Here is a 24,790-nt window from a genome sequence, read left to right as displayed (position 1 = left end):
AAAAACATGCAGGCTAATCGAGTATCTATGAAACTACAGTAGGCTAGATTTGAGAACTCCTATGAAAAATGTAGATGGATACACGTTTTAGTATTAGTGAAAAAAGTGTGTGTGCGTGTGTGTGTGTGTGTGTGCGTGTGTGTGTGTGTGCGTGTGTGTGTGTGCGTGTGTGTGTGTGTGGGGGGGGTATTTCTTTAATTTACGTACTTTTAAGGCTCCTCGTTGAAACAACACACACTGCTTGAAGCCATTCCCCATACAACCTGAACACGTCATCCCTGTCCAAAATGGCGGTCGCGTTATAGCAGTGACATCTAGCGGCGGGCGAATTTAATAATAATTTGAATAACTTCTGCCTCCAAACTCTAGATGACGGTAACGAGCAGTTTGCGTGCGTGCGCAAGTAATGTGGTGCCCATGGCGCACAGAAGAAGAACCTAGTACATACGCGGAAGAAGGAGGCAGACCTATGACGCTGTCAAAGCTGTCCTGTCCACTTGTCAACGCGGATTTAAACGTTAGATTAAAGCTGTGACCGATCAATTACAGCGGTTTGCTTTTCTTTTCGAGCACCATGAGGTTTGTTTTCCTGGCATGTGTTACAGTTGTGTGTTCATCCATGGTGATAGGTGAGTAGCTTTTTACACGTAAACCTAATATTGACGTCCTAATTAACGTTTACCATCGATTGAACCGGTTGATGTTTTTGTAAACCCTGCCGGCAAGTAAACTCAGCAGGGCAGCTTTATGAATTTGTCTTCGAACAGTTTCAGCTTTGCATTTATAAAAACGGGCTAAATCATATAAGTTAATAATAATAATAATGATGATGATGATCATGCAAATAACAAGCAAAAACACTTATTGAAGTTGTGGGAATTATTTGAGATACGAACTAGTGATGTAATTTTTTTAAAATTATAGCCGACTGTAGGCTACTCTTCATTTGGACAGTCTAGTGCGTTCCTGTCACACACCACCGAACGAAAACGTCGCATAGCATATAGCATATTCGTATTTTTGGAAACGCAGGAATATTTTCATTATCGTTTGAGGTGGCTAATTGAGGTTACTAAATTAAATCACTACATGTTTTAAACCAAAAAGTGAAACAGCAGAACACAATTGGTTAATCGGAGCATTCACTACGTTGTGGGCAGCATAGGGATGCCAAGTGTTTTATAAAATACCACGTGTGACATAATAAATACTTGGACTAAAGATGCCACAGTCTTTTTTTTTTTAAGTGGTAAAGCAATCTGTTCACTGTGCTCAAAAGTAGAACTGAACGGTTAGGAAAGGTAATGTAATCATAATCTCTTGATGAAGCGGTTCAGATGATTGATGGATGGATGGGCTTCAAGAAAATACCAGGATATATCCAGCCCAAAAAATAAAAACTTTTAGACTATATCACTTTTAGACTATATCACTCAGCCCCAGAACAGCTAAATATTTTAATGTGGCTAGCTTGTTATGGCACACATTCTGATAATGTGCGGGTGTGATTTAATCCCATTTTGCAACAAGTAATTGCTGTAAAATGTCAAACCAAGCCACATTTTAATGTATCATCAGCCAACAACAACACATTGTAACGTGATAATCAGTTGATTGACAGAAAAACATCAAACCGGTCTAACATCATAAAGCAGCAAGTAAACGAAACAAACGATTTTGAGAGACACGAGAAACAAAAGGTCAGATTCCAACTGCAGAATTTTCACTGAGACAACTTCAATTTATCAAACATTTCAAAGTCATTAATACTGCTGTCACAATATGATGCTTTTTACATCATATAGGTCTTGGTTCGATTCCGAGCTGTGGCCTTCCTGCGTGGAGTTTTAGTAGCATCAGAAAGGCTTAAAGAAATACTTGACTCAGTGAAGCCATTTTCAGCAGTAGTTAATATTTTGTCAAGAACAAATTTGATAACTTCATTATGTTTTTATGTAGGCTACAATTAATACCTTTTAATAACAAATGTTGTCACTTGCTGTCGACTGAAGATGACATCACCTGTGCTGAGGAAATGGATAATGACCAATCACAGCTCACCTGTTTTCTGGGTTTGGTCAGCAAACTGAGCCATGATTGGCCGTTAACTGTTTCCTCAGCACAGGTGAGGTGATCTTCAGTCGGCAGAAAATGGCAAAAATAGTTTTTAAATGTATTAATTGTTCATGAAAAATAATGAAATATCATTATTATTTGTATCATTATTATTATGGACAAAATATTATCTCCTTACTGTTGAAAATGGCTCAGTGAGCCAAGTATCTTTAATAACCTTGATGGGTCACCGACATGGTTCCCACGAATAGTAGGTCCCAAGGACCCAATGAGCAGCCCACTGGCCTGTTGAAAATAGCTCACCAGTGATGGGACATTATGATTTCCTAGGAATGTTGTACCAGGGTCAGTTAACAGTTTTCTTTTTTTCAAAGTAGTCTCCCAGCACTAGTCACACACACACTTATCCCATCTGCACAAGCTTCCATATTCTCTCAGCGTAAAAATCTTTGGACTGTTGTCTCAGCCAGTCGCTCCCAACACTTTTGACTTCATCGTCACTTTCAAACTTCGCGCCTCAATTTAGCTCACTTGTAGACATTTTTTCCGGCTGAAACATGTGACACCATACACAGACATAGACATTCTCCTATGAATTTCAACTGGTTTGCACCCTTTAGCATCCAAAAACTTGATAACTGACAGCTGTTCAATCCTGGAGCATGCTTCTTGGTCAGCCATCTTTGTTTATCGCCAAAACTCAGTTTTTCTTTAATCTACAAAAGAAATTAAATCCATGTATAAAGAAGTAAAACAGAAATATGTAGAAAATAGTAAGCTTCTATCTGTATTAGAACTCATTATACCGAAAACTTCACCTTATTTATTGAATGACCTTCGTGTAAATGAGAATAAATAAATTACTTGAAAATGTATTTAACTACCATGTTTAATCATTATTGATAATTACTGGTATTGTGATAAATAACATGGCCAGTGTCTATACTATTATGAATATAATTTGTTAGTAATAAATATATAAAAGGAAACTTTTGTGAACGTTTCATTTCAGAAGGGTAGAAGCTCTCAGGTCCAAAATTATGTTGACAGCTGCTCTAAGTAATGAAAATGAATTAAAAACAATGGTAGTATATTACTGACTAGCACTTTTCATTTAAGGAAAAAAAAGAATGATATACATATACATCAGTATAATTGGTTATGATGAAATGGCCTGATTTAGAAACACTGATATGGATGTAACTGGAGTGAGTTGCCTTGTTTCAGACTGGCTTTAAAAGTACAGTAAATACTTTGTATCATTGGCAGTGTATTGAGGTATACCGAAAAAGCCATTATGTTATTATGTTCCTTCTACTCTCCAATGTGGCTACAACTTAACAGTGTATTAGACTGCGTGGAACCACACTGCCCCTCGGTGGCCAAACCGGGTACGGCATGATCAGCGCTCCAAATAAAGGCGCACACGGACAAAGGCAAGACAGTATAAAATAATTTAAATCAAATCGATTTTGGGACATTTCAAATCGATTCTGAATCGTACCAAATGAGAATCGCGATTCTTATGAGAATCTATTTCTTGGCACACCCCTATTAATTATTATTAATTATTATAATTAACAATTAATATTGAAAAGCAGAGTATCTATAAATGTCTTACTTTAAAATACAGAAATAAAAGAAAATGTCATAGTTCCATTATGGCCTGAAACTCCAGAATAGGGTGCTTGTTTAGTCTTGAAGGGAAATAATAAGTATTAATTTCCATAGGGGCCCCAGCACTTGCTAAGGAGGGTGAAGATGTCCAGAATGCACCTGAAAATAAGGACCAGACAAAGACCGAGCCTAATCCTCCAACACAGAAAAAGAAAGATGACAAGGTGAATGAAGCTTTAACAGGAAAAGACCAGAACCCTAAAGAAGGTAAGGGAGCTGTGAAAGAGCCATTGGAGGAAGCTGCCAAGAGCAAAGTAGCTGAAGAGGATCCAGAGACGAAAGAAGGAACCACAAAGGACCCAAAGTCAGATGACCCTACTAAGAAGAAGAAATTAGGAGAAGAAAATAATACAAAGTCTGAAGAAGAAGAGACCACTCCTAAAGAGACATCTGACGTAGATCTTGCACAGGAGGGAAATAAGAACGCAAAATCAAAAGAACCTGCCATCAAGGGAACTAAAGAAGAGCCTGAAAAAGATAAATCAGAAGAACAGACAAAAGAGGGGAAACCAGAAAAGCCTGCAGAGCAGGCAACCAAAGGAAAGTCTGTAAAGGACGACAATTTAGGTGAGTCTGTAAAGGACAAGCCAAAAGGGGAGGAGACATCCGAAGGAGAGCAAGGAAATAAGCCACAATTGGAAAAACCTGCCAACGATGCAAAATCTGGAGGAGACGAAGACAATAAAACAGGAATCAACCATCAGTATGAGCGACCTGCTGGAAGTGACGAGGTAGAAAGTAGTCATTTCTTTGCATACCTTGTCTCCATGGCAGTAGTGGTTGCAGTGCTTTACATCGCTTACCACAACAAGCGCAAGGTACGTACGTGGCCTATCCAAATCTGTCTCATTAACATGGTTTTCCTGTTTATGTAGTTGCAACTGGAATCATCACATCCTTATCAACTACAGTATATGGACACATTTAGACTGACAAAACATTCCTGCTCACGTTCTCACCTAAGGACAATTTGTTTGTTTTTAATACAATCTCTGAGGAAGTCTGGCCTCCTCAAATGCGAAAAGGGCAGATTTATAATTTCAGAGGATGAGAGATTTGTTGACGTATAGGGGGTTCTTGATGGGTAAATATTTTTGGGGTCAAAATAACATTTTTAATATGCAAAAAAAAAAAGGTTTTATTTATTTTAGTTTTAAACTTTAGCCTTTGATTCTTATAGACTGTATCGTTATTTGTAACAGTATTTTGAGTAATTAAAAAAATACTATCATTTCAATTAATGGTGGCTTTGTTTATTGAAATCCTTATCATTCTTGAAGCTATGGGGCGGTGGTGATCAAAGAACAGTGTAAGTAATGTGGATTATTTTGGAAAATAACAGACTGAATAAATTGGATGACATTTTTTTATTGTTAATACAGAATACAGGTGTGAGTATTTCACACAACCCAAAATATTAGGCTATTGTTTTTATTTTTGTATGTCTCTAACCTCTGGCATTTCATCCAATGCTAGAATGTTTTTCTTTTCCCCCCTCAGATTATTGCCTTTGTTTTGGAAGGAAAGAAATCAAGATCTGCTCGTCGACCTAAGTCCACAGACTACCAAAAATTGGAACAGCATGTAAGTTTTTATTTTTTGCTTTTTCCATCTTTGGTTAGAATTTGATTAAATAATTCTCATGTGTTTTTTTTTCTCAGTTGTAATAAGATGCTGTAGCCTTGAGACACTGAATGCACTGCGGGATGGCGTCAGAAGGAGTGAGCATTTGAATCGACCTGCATTTTGGATCATGTGGACATTGTTCTATTTTGTAGTTGGATGCTTCTTGCATGACTATGCAGATGACACTGTTGCCTTATTGAGAGATTGGGTAAAACATAGTCATAGTTATGCATGCGTTATTTTGCACCTGTGTCTTTATTCCACTTTAATGAAGAGAAATCACGACTCAGGATATTTCAGTCGCAAATGAAAGCTTTTGTTTTCCCATGTTATGTACTTGCTTTGTTTGTACAGCTATCATTGCACTGTGAGCCATATAAGCCATTATGACTCCCTGTAAAAAATATTTTAGCATTTGTAAGGTCTGCAGCTAGCTACCTATCTCAATTATGGTATACCAGTTAATTCCCAAGAATTAAAGATGGTTTGATAAAGTCATTAAAAACTTCTGGAATATATGTATTTTATGCTGGGAAGTGAATTAAAGGTTTGGCGTTTTTATCAATTAAAGCAAAAAGACTGGAACCTGCAAGACTCCGATGAACATAAAAGCCACCGAAATGCAATGTTTGACAAATGTAGTTTTGTGCTGTACCTTTTTATTAAAATATTTATACCGTTTCAAACATTGAACTTGGTAGAGGAAGCAAGGTAGCTAGTTCCTGAAATGTTTGAATTGATTCTGTATTGGATGGTGTTTAACCACTATTCTGTTGTTTGCAACAGTGTAAATGGCACTGCATTCCTCCTACTTGGTTGCTTTGAGTGCAAATTCACTGATTTATTTTAAAAAGTTAAATGACCAACAGATGTATTCCTTAAAATGTGGTCGCACTTTTGGACAAAATGTATGAATAATGCAAAAGTGCTTGTTTTTTTTTTTTTTTTACCCGTGTGCGCAAAATGTAAAATTTTCACTACAGTTAGACATTATTGTACTGAAAGTAACATTTACAAATGGCAGTGGTCATAATTAATGAAAAAAGTCAAACATGTCCGGTTTCTAAAAAGCCATCATTTTAATATATCTGGCTAAATGTTTGAGACGTCCTGCTGTCTAAAATAAATGGGTTTTGTTTTGTACTTTAAAGCTGTGATGTAGTTTTTTTTTTACCCCTTTCCACCCACATCATATACCTAGCAAAGTAGGTTGTGGTTATTTCCGTTTTTAAATTGAGGACACTTGAATGTTGCACAAACTTTTGGGGGAAAAAACAGTTCAAAATGCAGCATGTCCGACATAGTCCATTAAAACAGCATATTTTTTTTACAGCACGTTTTAATGCAGATCTTAAATTGTGCACTATGTTCACAATGAATACACAGTAATATGAATATCAGTCAAGACACCGAAAAGTTCATACACACGAGAAGCATCAGAGTGGCATCATATTTCTGGCCTCCTCTTCATACATATGAGGTATCTCGCCCATGGACGAGGACACCATCCGGACAGACGTGCACCCACGAAGCTCCTTCTCATACTCGATTAATTGCTTCCAGAAACCATTATTGGGCCTCGCCATGGGCCGACAGGTCTTGACCCTCGCATGAGCCTCCGCCAGAGTCGCATCGCGGTGCTTGACTAGAAAAGCCATGCAGAGTGCAGCGGAGCGGCTCACCCCCGCGTTGCAGTGCACCAATGTGCGACCACCGCTCTGTGCTACGTGCTGTATTTTATCAGCCATCTCGTCAAAGTGGTCCCCGAGGGGGCTGGACGGTGAGTCAGGCAAGGGAATGTGGATGTACTCCACGCCGTGAAGAGCGGCACTGCAGCTTTTGGTCTCCGTGACGTTTATGATGCATGTTATGTTGTTGGCACTTAACAGAGAGGCACGACTCGCCGCTCTGCCGTTACTCACATAAAGATGTTCGGTGACTTGACACAAACCAGAAAGACTTGAAACGACCGAGGGATGCATCAGTAGCCAAGCTATGTTTTGAGTAATGTCAACAAAGAAGCCATGCCCGAGTACAAACGTAATGGTAGATTCTACTTCCGGTTGTAACACAGCAAAGTGGGCCCACTTTTGTGCACGCTGTCGCCCCCAGCTGGGCGAGATACGTATTTTAAAAATAGTAAAAATAGAACTTTAACTCCTTTACCTAAGTAAAAGTACAAGCTCTAAAAAATAGTTGTAATTAAGTTTCATGGAAATAATATGCAGTACATGTTCTCAACTTTATTTATAAAGCACTTTAAAACAAGCATTGCTGTATACAAAGCGCTGTACATGGAACAAAAATCGGCAATGCAGTAAAGTAAGTATTATTAATTGTCACAATAAAAACAATACAATTTTCTGCACACAAAATAGTTTCCATTTTTTATGAACTCAGGCACTTTTCACACCAAGAACATTAGAACAAATCAATAGATGAACAGCGTTAATGCAAGCTAAATGCGGATCAGTATGCTAACCAGGATGAACTGAGAAAAGGTTTTAGAATTTTTGAACGCCACACAAGTTGCTGGTTTTTAGGCATGCAGGCACAAGACAAAATATTAATCGCAATTTTTTAATGCCAACGCTGGCAAACATTAATACTAAGCCTGGGGGGAGGGTTTATTGCCTTCTTGAATCCGCATCATAATCGTCGTTAAAGGGATACTTGACTTATTCAGCCATTTTCAGCAGTAAGAAGATATTCTGCCTATAATTAATGTGATAACTATATTATTTTTCATGTACAATTAATACCCTTGAAAAAACATTTTGCCACTTGCTGTCGACTGTTGACTGAAGATGACATCACGCGTGGTCAGGAAACGGTAATGACCAATCATGGCTCAGCTAGCTAAAGTCACATGACCAGACCCAGAGAACAGGTGATTAGTTGTTACCTGTTTCCTAAACACGTGCAACATCATCTTCAGTTGCCAGCAAGTGGCAAAATATGTTTTCAAAGGTATTAAATGTACATGAAAAATAATGAAATTATCACAAAATGTTATCTTCTTACTGCTGAAAATAGCCAAATGAGTCAAGTATCCCTTTAAAGCTCCCTGGTTCATGTTCCGCCATGTCCAAAAAGCAAGCAACCTTTTTCCAAAGTAATAAATAGAAGTATAGACCTGTTCTCACATTTACGGATTAAAAGTAGAAGTCGTCCCAAAAATACATACTCAAAATATAGAGACCTGCAAAAAATACTTAAATTGGTAATTTGTAATGTTAAAATTGCTAGCAAGTGGGCTTAATGACAGCATAGAATGACTCACTCCTGTGGAAGACGTTATTGACATCAACTGCAGAAATTGTGCAAGCTTTAACAACACAATCTGATGAATTCCCAGGAACTCAGCTATTCGTCTGTATAAGCAGCCCTCAAGAGGCAGTGATTGTCTCAAACGTTTTTGCGCAACAAAATATTAAATTAAAGATACCATCATTTTTTGTCAGGCCTCTTTCATGAGTTAATTGACCTTTAGCAAACCACACTCCCAAATGGTCAAGATCTATCAAGCTTGTGTCTGGCCTTTTAAACTTTCATTGTAAGATCAATCCAGAAAAGTTGAGAAAACCTCTGCCAACTGCCATAAACCCTTAACAAAAAAAGTTCCAACAACCTAAGGACCTCCAACAAGAAAAATGGTGAAGATGTGCCCAAGAATTATGTAAATTGGACATGAGATAGGCCTACCCTGAGAGTTTGTCAGGTGTAGTAGTCCCATTCTTTCCATTACCAAAGCCAAAAACAAAGCTGGAGTGGTGCCTTCAATGGATTAAATGTCTCCAAGATGAACAAGCATGTCTACGTTTGCTCCAAGGGAAGGGCCAGAAATGGGCAGGCTAAAGCCACATCGATAGCTAGCAACGAAGGGGCTAAAAGATAGCTTTTAGCTTGTCTGTTGTCAAATTAACCCTAGCTTGAGAGGCAATGTCATCCATAAAAGGGGATATCAAAGGATCTCATTACCAGACCACCAGAGGTAGGAAAAAAATCTCATCGGCTTTTGGAAAAGGTCAATTATATTGAACCACAAATCAAAAGCCTCATTTTCATTTATTATTACTCGTCTTTGATTTTAAGTTATTTCTGTGACCATTTTGTCCATATGTTTGGAAATATACAAATTAACTCTGTCACAAATGCCTGATTATACCCCTGCACAATTGTACCAAGAATAGTAGTGTTTCTTGTTTGAGGTGGTGGCTGGGGGGTGTTGATAACCGCAGGCAGTCCTTGGTTGCCCGGGAAACAGATGGCGGATAAAGGACGTCCATACAAAAGAGCACAAACCTGTAGCAGCAGCTGGGGAGCGGCTCCACTGACTTATTAATGTCAGTGCAGCCCCTCACGGCCAAGACGGTCCTTTGTTTCGGGACTTATCCACATTATCCAGTGTTCCAAATTGGGTTGTGCGCCGCATCTCTTGGCACTCCCACTTGCAGCAGCTCTGCAGATCAACACCGAGCAGGAGCAACCATCTCGCTCTTTTACTGCAGCGAACAACATGATGCACGGTTGTCATGTTGGACGCTTTAGTGAGAGGTCTAATACAATCATGTCGACGTCGTGGGAGACGTGGACCCCGCGGATGACTGGTAAGAAAAAGATCCATGCTCTATAGTGATGATATATTTGCAAGCAATTGTATTGTATTGCATGCGGCAGTCCGTTCCGTTCGTCTTTTCTTGAATTGAATAGCATTCATCAACGTTCAACTGTGACTGTATACAGAGCAGTTTGATACTAGTGTCGCGCTCGTAGTTGGTAATAGTGATTGTTGTCAAACTTCAATGATTTGTTTATATTTTATCATAAAAGCATTTTGTTCCTCATGTCATAAACCTATCCCGAGGCGTTTTTTTTAACTGCCAAATTAAGTGACCTAAATTTAACACAAGCAATTTGCCTGCAGGTTCCTGAAAAAAAAAATGCTGGATGATATCAAGGGTAAACAAATCCTCCATTTTAATTGTATTTTATGTTTATACACTATTGCTGTTATATGCTTGGTATTTTTTAGGAAGGAAGGTGCTGGTATTTATTGGATTCATCCTCAAGGCACGTCGACATGACATCACTTCAGGCTACTGGAATAGCAGAACAGGAGCAGGTTATGTGCTTAAGACTGTAAAGCAAAGAGAGAGACTCATTTTATAGCCTGCAATATTAGCCTATTTAAATAAATATGATTCTAATAAACAGTTGCTTAGGTAGCTGTTTAATTAATTTATATGCAGTTGCATTGTGGCTTTAGGCGACTGCAGTTGTTGTAGCTTTTTACAGCTTTGTGTTGTGTGTCCCTGCCAGTTACATCGATAGACACCAGTTTGGGTCTCACTTTGGACACGTTGTGCTCCTGTGCGGATAACATCGCTTGAGTGACCCACGCGGTGCAGCCTCATTGACGGTAAAGAACGACTTTGTAGATTGAAATCAATTTCCCACCTCACTGTCACTCACATTTACTCTTTAGTGTTAATTTGTGATTGTGATATGTGCATATAAGTGCATATATTGTAGATTGGAACAGGACAGATGTGTTGCCATATGTTGTCTTTTACAGTGAGAATTCTAACATTGAACACAGTAAAAAATTTTGGTCATGTACAACAAATTTATTTAAAGAGAAGTCAACTCTTAACATTTTCATTACAAAAATATGTTTTATGCAACCCACTAGTCTAAACACGGCATTCTGATTCATATTGTGTTTGTGGAATATGAGTTAAGCAGTAAAATCAATCCGTTTTGAATCCATCTCAGGGGGCGGCCATTTTGCCATCTGGTGTCGACTAAAAATGACATCATACTGTAGTTGCTCAACGACCAATCATGACTCTGCTTCAGAAAACAGACAGGTGAGCTGTGATTGGTTGTTACCTGCCACATACAACAAGAACAATTCTGGGTTGACTTTACTTTAATTTTTTATTGGTTCAAGGGACTTATGACAAAGTGACATGCATTTTCTCCTGCAGGGGGACACTGGAGCTACAGAGTACCTGCTAGCCTGTGCCTTCGAAAGATGGATTAACTTCTCATGCTTTTGTGTGTCAGTGAACAATGCGTGTGAGGGATCAGATTTCTACCTTTCTCTCTGTTAGCAAGAGCAATAGATCCAATTTTACACTATTAACTACGTTCTGGCTCATGGAAAAGCCACTGGCTGCAAAACATTTTTTTGTTTGTTCTGCTGTGTGCACTGACCTCCCCCATGTTGCCTTGGTTACCTCTCCTAGTAGTTGCTCTCTTTCTTCTGTAAGACCACAATTGAATTCACCAGAAGTCATTAAATATTGAATAGCTCACAGTTCATAACAGTTATAGTTGATAAAAATGCCCCATAACACACATTTTGCCTAAGAATTGCCCAACACTTTTAAAACGTGTCAATGTATTGTGTGCATTTTACTGAAGTGTGAGTGTGTGTGAACGCACGTCTGTGTGCATGTGCAATTTTTCTGTGCCTTTTGCGTGTCCGTGTGCATGTTTACTCTAAAACATCTAGCTACTGAATGCACCAGACTCTGGACAAAATATTCATAAATTATTTGGCATTTTGTCCTAGCTACTAAATCAAACTATAGGCCTACTAATAACCTAAATCTAAGAATGCCGCTGAAGGACAATTTTTACAGAGGTCTGGATTATACTAACATGAACTCCCTAACAACACTAATTCTTGCTAACAGTGTGATGACTACTAACCTTTCCGCTCAATGCTATTGGCTGGCCTCACAGTCAGTGACTAACCCTCTGCTTTATGGCCGCAAACACACACAAACCCTCTCTCTTGATCCTGGAACCCCTCTTCTATGACCTATTTAGGCTGATCATTACCTAAGGACATCAAATATAAACACTAGATGAGTGTATCAAGATGGGTTTCAAGATTTAGGGAGGAAATGGCATGAAAGTGCCTTACCAACCTGACTTGACCACAAAGTCCACAAAGATCTCATGACTGATGCAACAACGTCACACTTCAGGCTGAAATCAGAGAATGCGTGTGACTTTGTGTGCACGGTGTGGTCAAGCTTTGCAGGTGACTGCTTTAATTGTTGTCACCAAGGCCAACATTACTAACTCCCTCTGATACTAACAATGGCATGGCTGCCAAGTACTAACATCAGCGCTCTGCATAACTTTTTTTTCTTTTCATACTTTTAAATCAAAATAGTATTTGTCCTTGTTGATTAACAGACTAAAGCATGACCCGTGTTTACCAGAATTATCTTATCATAATGATGACTCATCATTTGTGTAGTGAACAAGACCTTTTCCCACATGCTACTAACATGGAAATAGGACAAATACTAACCAGAGAGTTTTAAATAACTAACAAACTAACATACTAATTAACTAACAAACAAACTAACAAAGAAACTGACTACCTTTGATGAGCTTGATGACTGAATCAGCCATCGTCCTGTCATGTAAGAGAATAGTTGCATCACATATTGAGTGTGCTAACAAGGTTGAATGTACTTTAGTTGAATGTGTGCTCAGACGCGTGAGTGGGTGAGACAGATACTGTCTGTCTCCCTGATTTGTCACCCTATAGAATATTTTTGTGTAGTGGTTAAGAGCAAGAATATGATGCAAAATGCTGTCACGACTATAGCACTAAACAATAATAGCACATTTATTTTAGCTGAAAAAAGGAGTTGGCTCTGTTCTGTAACTTAAAGCTCTCATCTAATCATTCTTCAACAACTCTTTCAGTAACTGCAAATATCATGTTCTCATCATATGAGTGAATGTAGTTAGCGATTCCAAGCATAGTTTTACTCTTCATGTACAAATCACACCTGCTTTTGGACAAGCTGTATCTATTAGACCCTTTTTTTTGTAATCAGATTGCTTTCGCTTTACGTAATAAACAGATTTATTGTTTGGTGGCATTGTGTTATATGGCTATACTTAATTATACACAAACTCCACACAGGAAGGCCCAAGCAGAGAACAGAACCCAGAACCTCCCCATGGTGAAGTGTGCAATATCCACATGTGGTGGCCAATTTGCAGATTTATTTGGTACATTGTTTTTCTTTCTTTCTTTCTTTTTTTATTGACATATCAATTAAAGTCTGTTAATGAACAAAAATGCTATGAAGAAGCATTGCCCTTTTTAATGAGGGGTTTATTGCGTAAAAACAAACAAGCAAAAAAAAAAACACTAAGCAAAACAGGATAACCAGAAATGGAAAATATACGGGCCCTTGAATCGTCGTCACTTTTCTCCCCCTTACAGCGCCCCTGTTATGTGTTCAATGTGGAGTCGAGCGGTTATTTGCCCTGTAGCACCATTATCCTAAATGACACATTGAGTTGCATGATTGCTGTAATCGTTCTGAAGCATGATTACTTCACATGATCACTGCTCATTCATAACAGATGAATCCATTCTCAAAGAATGTAGTACATGCTTGGCTGCCATGTACCAGGAGGGGGCAGCCTCATCAAATTAGAGGATGGTTGTGGGTGCTTGAATGTTATTCTACATCTTGCATGAAGCACTTTTTTTTCCTTCCATGTTTTAAGTTCGTCAGTACATTTTGTACTGTTAGTGAATTTATTAACATTGAAAGCATCAAGCCATCACATCTGGTGTTTTAATTTTAGGTGACTTAAATATCAATGTTTGTCATCCAGAAATAAGCTAGTGTTAGCCAAATAATGTAAAATCCTTTTTTGACGCTATTCACATTGCACAGACCGTTTCTGGTCCCAAACATGACTATTGGTTTTAAGGTTTCTAATTTGAATGTTTATAATGTGAGATCTTCTTTACAAATCCATATGTTTTGTTGTTTTTTGTTGCTCACTTATCAGCTGCGTTCCGTCAACGTTCATATTCTGTCCCTACCGCGGATGTTGATCACTGTCATCTTATTTTGACTTGTCAGTCCGTATTCACCCCTGTGGCATGAGGCGTTCAAAAGCACAGTGAGGACAAGTGGAAGAAAGACAAATTACAGGTGTCTTAATATTAAGACACAGTTGGCATGTTTATCACAGAACAGTGGGAGCTGCTAAAATTAAGCATTTTTCTGATTATTGTGTATAACTGGACATCAACCAATTCATAATTTGGACTGCACTCCTGAGGATTTTTAGCCACAAGCTCCGGTCACTGTGCTGTTTTGGTTCTGCTAGATTTAGCAGCTTCTTTTGACATCGTGGTCCATCAGATCCTCCTGTCTCGTCTGTAGAACTGTGTGGGCATCTAGAGTAGTGCTTTGGAATGGGTTCGCTCTCCCTTATAGGTAGCGAATCTACCGATAGTCTTTGCCACCTCTCTTAGGTCTGGAGTGCCACATGGTTCCATTCTCATGCCTCTTTTATTTTCTTGATATCTTCTTCCTCTTGGGGCAATCATCCAATAACATGGCATGTCATTTCACTTTTATATGGATGATACGCACATTTGGATGCCACTCAAGTGACAAAATTCCTCTTGTTGATATTAAGAAAAGGATATCTTTAAATCTTTGTGGTTTTGATAATAACAAGAATGAGATTTTTTTGTACCTAGTGATGTCACCACAGTAAACGGTGGTAAATATTTGACACCAACAACTATCTGAGAGTGAGACTGGATGCAGAGTGATTAGTTCAGTTTTCAGTAATGTTTTTTCAATTGCACTAACTGGCCAAAACCAAACCAGACCACTCTCGGCATCACGTTGACATTTGAGTTCATGCTTTGATTATGAACCATTTAGACTACTACAAAGCACTTTATGTTGGGTTTAGCAAGACATCAAGTTAGCTGATGTCTGATGTCAATGTGACTGTTTCCAATTTATTTTATTTTAAATTCTCTCTCTCTCTCTCTCTCTCTCGTATGTGCAATACATTTTAATTGAATCATTAGTTATTTGTTATTCTTTAGACTTGTTTTGCAGTGGCTACACAACATGTTGTTGCCTCATTTATCAGCTTATGTGCAAACTGCTACAGTTATTTTACATAACTGTATGGAGGAGTAAACATAAAATAATCCATTCAGTTTTTTGGAACTAAAATGTTTACTTTTTAAAAAACATTTTACTTGCGTGTCCCATCACTGACTTGTCTCTCTTTGCATGCCTGCATTTGTGTGAACTGAAATACTTGGAACATACCAGTAGTGCAATGCTAGTGATCAAACTAATGCCATTATTCTCCCCCCTCCCCATTCATTGACCCCAGCACCAGCTTTGCTTGATTCTTCACTTATTCCATGAGCGAGCACTACTCCCCCACTCCTAAAATGTGAGTTGGATGCGAACCAGATGACAGAGGTTTCCTCAGGTATGGGTAGCGGGGCCCAGGGTCTTCATGGGTCATCCATAATTCACGGCAGTGCTGCAAGCACAGTCCTAACACACACAATACCCCTCAAAGAATACTCCACTTAAAGTCTTAAATATCACACACACTCCAGTTCAAAGGGAGGCATGAAAAGCATTAATCGACTTAATGATGTTTTCAGTTAAATGGTTTAACATTTTCCAGTCTATGAAAACATACACTTTGAGTACATGAATGTGGACTAAAACAGAAGCAAAGAAAGAACTAGCTGTAGACGTGTCAAAGTGTGAGCTAAATGTTTTAATGTTTGCAGAAAAGTAGGTGTAACGCTCTCAGTGGTGATTGATTAAAATGTGCTTTGTTTTTAAAATAGTAAATTCATTCAAAGGTAGTTCAAGGGCGGAAAAGATAAATACACTTGTTTGTTTCTAAAAATGTAAGTACTACACAGCAAATTATAAAAAATAAAAAAAATCAAATAAACTACTGTTATTATTCATATTTTTTATGGTATAGAAAATGGATGGCATTATGTGACCTGTGATTTTAAATGTTTTTTTTTTTTGTTGTGATGATTAAATTGCTTCAAAATGGGAGAGTTTTTTCTCCATAATGAAGAAAGTACCCTGCATGCTATAATGGCAAAACAATCACACATACTGAGATCCACAACGGTTCCTGCAATCCTAGAATAAAAATGGCATACTCTTCTAAGAACCAGGGAGTAGCCTGCTGACATATGGACAAACATCGTATTTTCATAATTGCACATAGTTGTATGCATTATAAAGTGAGTCCCAGATTTGAGAGATTCTGGCTGGCGCTCATGTTATTGTGGGCCTCAAACACAAAAGACCATGAGTTGCAGTCGAGAGCAGCGAGTTAGGGTCTTGAAATATACAATAGGGTCTTTAAGAGAGGGGCAGAGGGAGTTTGAGAAAATGGTTTGCAGACTTTTTAAACATTTGAAGAGGAAGAAAATGGCTATGAAAAAAAATGGCAATGAAAAGGGCCATCTGTGTCCCAAAGCTGCTGCAGGTTCCCGAGACCAACAAATGGCTCAGAGTTTGCTGAACCACAAAACCTAATATGGTGTAAGTATTTTGGAAAACTTAAAAGCACTCTTTTTCTGATGAATGTTCATGCAAAATTGCTTGCATACATCTTCGTTTTAAGCTTTTCACCTCCAAACTTTTTTAAAATGCATGCATATTAGACAGAATGTTCTTAGTTAAACCATTTTCTCCCTTGCACGCAGAACCCCGTTAATAATGTGAAAACGGTGATATGAAGCTCTGACTTCATATCACAACAGCCTGGTGCTTCCTGAATGTCTTTCTTTCCTCTTCTCGCAGCCAACATTCAGAGTCCAGATAAGCGAACAGTTAAAGCAAGCCAATCTGTCCTGAGCTACTGAATGATGGACAGTAATTAAAAGTTAGCTAATAACCTCTTCACACCTGACATTTCAACAGGGAGGTCTTGGACACCATTATCTACATATAGATTAAACAGCGTAATTGGCAGGAAGATAGGGTTAGGAGGATCGCGAAAGGAAAAAAAAGACAAAAAAAAAAGCCTGGGCCATTGCCGAACCATTAAGCAGAATATCTGAGTGACACACTGATTTTGCTCCACTTGCTAATGCGACAGGAATTGAGCTGAACTAAAATGCTAAATGAATGAAGCCTATCTTGGTGTGGTTATTACCAGGGCAAACACCAGCCATGGAAAATAGCTTTAATTTCATAATAATTGCTAGATGGACGTGACTCGTTAGAGTCACAGTGTAAGAGGCAGACATTTGAGGATGAGGAATAGAAAAAGGGCTTTGTATGTAATCTGTTATCTGAGCAGGCAGTGATGGAGTGGTGTGTTAAAAGTCTTGAATATGAGTTTATTGTTTTTAACTTCTGCATTTAAAAATGTGTGATTTTACTGATGGGCATCATATGTACATATGCTTTTTAACTCATTGTCAAATGAATTATTATTTAAATAGGCATTAAAGCAATACGGAATAGTTCGGTGATCACAAAAAGGCAACAGATCTGAACAATTGTGGAAATAGAGCAGTTCATGCGCCACACAACAGAGTGACAATACATTCATTGCATGGCTAATACTAAATTGTGCCCCTACTACAGTGGAGAGTTTTCAATAAATGTTATTGAGTATGTCTAAGTTAGTGGTTGATACTGAAATTTCGATGCCGCCAATATTGACCTTTATGCTCTAAAATAAAATTGATTGTCAAATCAAAATACTGCTATTTTTAATATTTCAATAATTTGAGGTAACTAATAATACTAAGAGGAGTAAAGTGGAAAATAACTAAACTATTGACATCTTATTCCGCACCCTGGTCAGTCAGTCACTTGGTCTCAGTCTCTGGAGACACACTGGCACTATGGTAGAGTGGTAGGGAGTTGATCATGTATGGAGCTAACCTTGTGAAACAACACAGAATATGAGCCATTAATGATGAGGTGGACAGAAGATTTCATGGAGTTGAACATGAAAACCAAACTAATGAAGCCTGGCTGAGCCACATACAATATGGCCACCGCACAGACACGTCACCCATATTGGATGTTTTAACTGAGTCAGCGATGTTGTGTGTGCCCAAATCTGTGCTCCGTCATTGTTTACGTTGAGATGCCAGACATCAACAAATCAATTATCCTCATCAATAGATTTATTACACTTTGAAGTGTTGTTATTATAGTATTGTATTTTCATTATTGAATTGTTTCCCCTTCTGGGTTGGAGAGCTGCACCTCAGTGCACCTGTGCCCTCTGTTGATGAACCGCTATTGTGTCTGACTGTATACTTTTTAGTTTAAAATGAACAACAACAACAATAATAATAATAATTATTATTAATAGACTCGTGACTATAGTCCAGGGTTGCTCAAAATCAGCAAAAAACAACAGTGTTCTGTAATCAAATGAACAGATAGAATCCAAATCAGATGATAGTAAGAGAAAGGAAGAAAAGGAACAGCTCATGATCTAAAACATAGCACATCAACTGTCAAACATAGTGGAAGCAGTGTTACAGCACGACCATGCTTGGCTGCTAATGGAACAGACTCACTGATGTTTAATGATGTGCGGGCTCCAGACTGTCATTGACTACTAATGATTTTCATCCAAGTTTTAAAAATGATGGCTATATTTGTATTGGGATGTGTATGTGAAGATGTTTTTTTATTATCAAATATTTAACACGGTTTCTGATCTAAATAGGTAATTATTAAGATGCTTTTCACTTTTGTCGGCATCTTACAAGTTTTCTTTCTATTGTTGGTTGTTATGTTATTCATTTACAAAAAAATACGGGCAGCGATAGATACATTACGTCACACTCAAGAACAAAATGTGGTGGTCATATGAGACGCACATAAAAAAAATGACATGCAGATGTTGTATATAAAAGAACATGTTCAAAGCATACTATATTTTCTTTCATGTAAAAAGAATAATTTCATTTTTTCCCCCCTCGTGACATCGTCGTAACATACTACAATAATTCATCACAGCTGACTTTGTGACGTTTGACATCCATGCAGAAAACTTTTGTACACATTCCCAACCAGTTTATGTAGAAGTATGACGAGTTCACATATGTACCACTAGATGTCCCTCTTGTGTTAGTCACAACGTGTACGTGAGCTGCAGTAAGTGAGCATAACTTGACTCTCCCAGCTTTAAATATTATTATCCATCACGACCGGAAGTGTGAGTCTTTTTAAAAGCAACCAAACATATTTCTTACTCTCCTTTTCTTCATCTCACCCCCCTCTTTCTCTCTCCTTCTTTCATGTTTACTTTCTTCGCTGTTCACTTCCCTTCTTCTTGCTTTGGACGAAAGGATCATTTTACTGTTGGTACAAGGGGGATTGGTGTTAACAGGTGTAGTGTAAGGAGATCCCCACTAGCAGCCAAGACAGTAAAGAGAGTCACACCCCTCCTCTTCTCAAGTCTCACATTCACGCCGGCCGTCCTCCTCTGATGGATTGCACCACCATTCATCTACATTATGTCACTGGCAATGAGCTATCACTTCAATCTGGTCCAAACCATGCACTGGGTTTGTTTCTGTTGACACTCCTTAAGCACTTACTTCTCCTTCTGATTACTGCCTGTGCCCGTGGGAGTGACAGGGCCGGCTCGTGGTCTGTTGTGTGTGTGCTGTAAACCTGTTTTGTGTTGCTTTCGCTATTGGGAAGCTTCACATCGGAATTAGATAAAATTTACCCAGTTGTGCTCGGGTCACTTATGGTACACGTTGTACAAGAAGGCAAGTGGTCACACCGCTATGATGAAATGACATTTTATGAATGGAATGTACTTTAGATTAGATTTGTATGGCGTGGATCAAGAAACCTATACAATCATTTTAATACACTCCAGTCATTTTGGATCTAATGTTTCTTCTTCCTGTTCCAGCTTTCTTGCGGCTTTTTCCTCATCTTTATGTTTAATCCCTCATCTTGGAGAATTCCTATCAGCTGTTTAACAGATGTCTGCTGGTTTCCTTATTTTTGTTGTACTTGGAATATTTCACCCTCATCTGATTTTGGCTAAATGACATGTCCATAGACAAGTGCATATGTTTCTCAAAATAATATGGGTGTAAAGAGAGTTATGTTGTTCTTTTATCTTTGATTGAGTGTAATAATTTAGATAACATATGCATGATGACTGCTTTACGATGATTGTTTTGTGAAAGTTTGATTAGCGGTTCACCTTTTCCTAATTTTATGGCTAAAAACAGCACTTTAACACACTTTTGGATTGGATGGAGGATAGGATAAACATGAAACAAGCAGAGAATAGAGCAAGGAAAAGGAAAGAGAGCACTGATTTGGGATTTGCTGTTTAAAGTGGAAGCCAACCTAAACAAATTACATATATTTACAATATATTCTATACAGCCCCACTAGTGTAAACACGTTATTATGATTAATACTGTGTTTGTGGAATATTAATTAAGCAGCAGGATCCCCGTTTTTATCCATCTCTGGGGGCGGCCATTTTGTCACTTTGTCACAGTTGCTCAGGGCTCAGGTGAAGACCAATCACAGCTCAGCTTGCGAATGTCACATGACCAAACTCAGAAAACAGGCGGGCCGTGATTGGTTCCAACTGTGATGTCATTTTCAGTGACAGCAAGGCAAAATGGCCGCCACCCGGATATAGGAAAAAACAGGTTGTTTTTGATACTTAGTTCCATAAACACAATATTATTCAGAATGCCGCATTTACAGTAGTGGGGATATAATATATATATATATTCTATATTCTATATAATAGAATATATTGCAAAGAAGGTTTTTGCTTTGACTTCCACTTTACCGAGCCGATCTGACACGTTAGATAGCTTTTTATTTTACATAAATAACATATAATAAGTGTTTACAATGTATTATTAGACTTGTAAAGTGTACCCATAGAAACAGCTATGGATCTTTATCAAAACTCATGGTCAAGCCTCCCATTGACACGAATCATTTAAGTTGCTCACTCATAGGAATCAAATATTGAAATGATGATTGATTAAAATGATGTGCATTACCTCGTGTGGAATCTATTCTTCCAAACACTTTCAAATGATTAAATTCCACAATACCCATGCCTGTCAGCAGGCGCAGTAGAATTATAAAAGAAAGTCCTTTCACAACATTTGCATCATTCCTTTCATGTCTAGACATTAGTTATATATATTTTTAAAGAAATTCAACCTACCTCCATTTCATGGGCTCGTGTGTCATCTCCTGAGAGAATGCTATTTGACTGAAGCCACCGTGTAGCCAGTACAAAGCTTCCACATTGGTTCATATTCATGAAGGTGTAGCGATTACTGACATATTTTCTTATGGGAACAAATCACCAGTAGGGTGTGAAGAATCTGCCGTGTAGATAGAGTCTCGGGAGCTTTGTTAGATTCAGCTGATCTGAGGCCAGTCTTTGTATTGTCTGTCATCTGGGGAAGTTCCCATGGACGGGACACATTTCAGCCCCCCTCCTTTTGCGAAAGTCACTACTGATAGTGGATGGGATGAAGGCAGACAGTGACTGGAGGTGTTTTCTTTTGCCGAATAAAAAAAAAAAAAAAAGAGTAAAAAGTTCAAGCAAAGAAATTCAGACGAACCTCCTAAGTCAAACACAGTCTGAATGATATCCAAGTTACTCTAATTGGAAGGTATTTGTGCATAATGAAAAGGTAATTCGATTGCTAGTGGCTCAAATCGTCGCCATCACAAAAAGGGAAACAAATTGACATTATTTTGTCCCCTCTATTTAAGACAGTTGTCTGGTATCCTAAATATCATGACTTATAGCATATTCTAGCCTGCTAAAACTAGCTTGCTTTGAGGGCGTTAACGAGTGTCAGCAGAGAATTTAGACGCTAGAAGCGTAATATTATTGGCAGGAGCTAGACTGGTGACTTAACATTTAGTGCTAAAGGTGATGTCCATTTCACAAACCAAATTGGTTTTAAGTCTTTGTTTGAATGTGTAATTATGTTGGAATTTATTATTCAACATGGAACACAATTAATTAGTGATATTTCTATATTGTGGGGTGACACGTTGTCCTCGATAAAACGAAAATAAAGTAAATATTAGTTCTGTCGCTATTGAATATTTTTAGAATTGATTAATCTATCGATTATTCAATTGAGTAATCAACTATTGGGATTCATTTTAATTTTGCATTAAGTGTACTACAAAAAAAACATTTCTTCCCTGATTACTGTTTATTAACCATTGATTGGTGTTTAATTCATACTTTGTATTCCAATAGTGATTAAAAAAAAGATTGATGTTGTTCTCCGGTACCGGTTCAGTCAATGTTTTCCAAAGTAAAAACAGATGTTAGCAAATGTCTTATTTTGATTAAACACAGAAGATAATCAGTCTTCTTTTATGAAGGACTATTTAAATCAGTGAACAATAACTGAAATCAGAGGATTTGGACTATTTTAAATGAAAAAAAAAAAGAGGCTCCAAATGATAACTCGATTCTTAAAATAGTTACCGATTAATTAGATTATTGATTACTTGTCAACTAATCGATTAATTTTGAAAGCTATAGCAACATTTGAAGACACCTGACAGACACTTCACGTCGGCAGGAAATATAAGAACAGAGCTTTGTTTGCTTTGTCATGATGTACTGATTAAATAATTGTATGATAATCATGACATCCGTTTGGCTGTTGGGTTTGTCATCCAGCCATTGGTGATATGTGGATGGGTATAAAAAATATACAATACTACTTTAAGTATATCGTTTTTTTTTTTTAAATTTTTTAAAATGTGGCATAGTACAATATTTTGGGGAAATGCTAAATGCATAGCAAAATAGTTTTTCAGTTTTTGTTTGCGATTTTGTGGGAGAAACAAAATAGTAGATAGCAGTGACGATGGTTTACGTTGACAGTTTTGTCCTTTTAGTCTTAGAAACTTTTCATGTGTGCCAAAACTACCAGTTCCTCCACTCCTTCCACTGAAACATGACATTGAACATGTGTCAGACTGCACACATATGGAGTGAAGGTTAGCAACAGGACAATAACTGAAAACAAAGCCAAACAGTGAAGGTTATGAAGGTGTTGTTTGAATGCAGATGGCTACATGCACGTCAGTCTATGTACTTTAATGTGCTTGCCTACCCGAGTCTTCTGTAGTCTAGTACAAGGCCCAGGTATTCCTCCTCTACCTCATTAGTGCTGATTTACACCACAGCTAGGTGAAGGCGGGCAGGGTGGACCTCCCACTCCCCTCCACCATTCACATACTCATACATATACTGCCCTGGACTCCCCCATTCCTCTTCTCTCTGTCTCGCTCCTTATTTGCCTGCCGCGCACAGACAATGGGGCCCTGGAGAATACCAGCTTGTGCTGAATTATTCAAATCTGCAGTGGCAGCAAGCTGGAGAGCAAAGGAGAGGGACGAGGAGCTAGAGGAGACTGAGGGTGCAGCAAAGTGAAAGAAGCCAGTATGATGGGAAGGGGACGCGGAGGCAGAGAGGAACAGTCAGAGATCGAGCGGGAGAGAGAAAAGGCGGATAGGGAAGTGAAGCGTTGGGAAAAAGTGGAGAACGTCTTCGTCTCTGCATGTAAATCGCCTTTTGCTCCGCATCCCCTCCCTCCCTCTCCCTCTCTATGAGTCACCCCCTGCCCTTCACTGCTTCATTAATACACATCTGTACCCATCCCCTCCGCCTCCCCTCGCTCCAGGAGGAGAGAAACAGAGGAGCGGGGGTGGTGCTGGCATGGAGGGTGGGAAGCGGATAGGTGTTCGACAGAAGCGGCGCGCACTTGGCAGGAGGAGAATGCGCCGGTAATTAGCTTGCACCGGTACAGATAAAAAAAAATAATGAAAAAAAGAAAGAAAGAAAGAGGAGAGATGAGGAGAAGAGAACGGGGAGAAACGAGCAAAGCTCTGGAAACAAGCCTCCTGCCAGGCTGAACTCCCCGGGGGCGAGACCTGGACATGGCGGTGTGCAGTCTGGGAACAAAGGCAAAGTGAGGAGAGGAAGGAAAAGTTGGGAGGCTGAAGTGGCCTATGACAGCACCTGCAGAGGAGAAGAATATGAATGTGTATGTGTGTGCGTGTGTGCCGATATCATTTTATTATGATAGCGTGGGCTACTTAGTGAAGGATGTCGTTGAACGCACGTGGTTCACCAAAGAGACTGCAGACTAAAATGCTCATGTTTAAAATGATAGTACAAGAAAAAATATTCCATGTGATTTAAATGTTGCCTTTGGGCAAGGTGGAGCAATCCCGATCAGGTCTGTCGGACTGATACAAAAATCATGACATATTCCACTCCAGTTCTATAGGTGCCTTTACAATGACTTTTTACACTTGGACATTTTCTGCTCACCCAAGTCCAGCATGACCCCATGTGACTTTTAAAGCGAAAATAGCATAGCTGCATGAGGATTACGATCTGTGAAAAAAACTCTCTAGGCCACCCGTTACCTGTCAACCCAGAAAAGCACCATATTCATAAAGGAGTTTTTTTTTTTTTATCAGTTTGTTTTTTGCGAGCGATAGACACCTCGTAAGTC

General features: G+C 38.6%; 2 protein-coding genes and 1 long non-coding RNA gene across 4 annotated transcripts; 2 read left to right on the top strand and 1 right to left on the bottom strand.

Annotated features, from left to right (window-relative positions):
• Positions 1-436: 436 nt before the first annotated feature.
• tgoln2 (trans-golgi network protein 2) lies at positions 437-6,529 on the top strand. Its single transcript, XM_077561893.1, has 4 exons — positions 437-629; positions 3,808-4,571; positions 5,254-5,337; positions 5,415-6,529. The coding sequence occupies exons 1-4, from the start codon at positions 575-577 to the stop codon at positions 5,418-5,420; spliced, it is 909 nt and encodes a 302-aa protein (XP_077418019.1). The 5' UTR covers positions 437-574; the 3' UTR covers positions 5,421-6,529.
• Positions 6,497-7,423, bottom strand: LOC144049194 (dual specificity protein phosphatase 18). The gene has a single exon (XM_077561894.1). The coding sequence runs from the start codon at positions 7,359-7,361 to the stop codon at positions 6,816-6,818; it is 546 nt and encodes a 181-aa protein (XP_077418020.1). The 5' UTR covers positions 7,362-7,423; the 3' UTR covers positions 6,497-6,815.
• Positions 7,424-9,622: 2,199 nt separating this feature from the next.
• LOC144049417 (uncharacterized) lies at positions 9,623-13,298 on the top strand. 2 transcript variants are annotated; one of them, XR_013293559.1, is made up of 5 exons: positions 9,623-9,989; positions 10,307-10,341; positions 10,415-10,801; positions 11,158-11,252; positions 11,373-13,298. It is a non-coding gene; the product is annotated as an uncharacterized LOC144049417 (long non-coding RNA). The 2 variants fall into 2 exon arrangements; XR_013293560.1 differs by lacking the exon at positions 10,307-10,341 and having other exon boundaries at positions 9,624-9,989.
• The last annotated feature ends 11,492 nt before the right edge of the window (positions 13,299-24,790 follow it).

This window comes from Vanacampus margaritifer, chromosome 3, assembly GCF_051991255.1.
Source record: "Vanacampus margaritifer isolate UIUO_Vmar chromosome 3, RoL_Vmar_1.0, whole genome shotgun sequence".
Lineage (NCBI taxonomy): Eukaryota > Metazoa > Chordata > Actinopteri > Syngnathiformes > Syngnathidae > Vanacampus > Vanacampus margaritifer.
This window is presented reverse-complemented; position numbering and strand designations above follow the sequence as displayed.

Excerpts from the sequence above, each read along its gene's own strand:
- tgoln2 (XM_077561893.1), top strand. The coding sequence starts at position 575 with ATGAGGTTTGTTTTCCTGGCATGTGTTACAGTTGTGTGTTCATCCATG. Across the intron at positions 630-3,807 it reads GTGTTCATCCATGGTGATAG|GGGCCCCAGCACTTGCTAAG; the intron begins GTGAGTAGCTTT and ends TAATTTCCATAG. Across the intron at positions 4,572-5,253 it reads CTTACCACAACAAGCGCAAG|ATTATTGCCTTTGTTTTGGA; the intron begins GTACGTACGTGG and ends TTCCCCCCTCAG.
- LOC144049194 (XM_077561894.1), bottom strand. The coding sequence starts at position 7,361 with ATGCATCCCTCGGTCGTTTCAAGTCTTTCTGGTTTGTGTCAAGTCACC.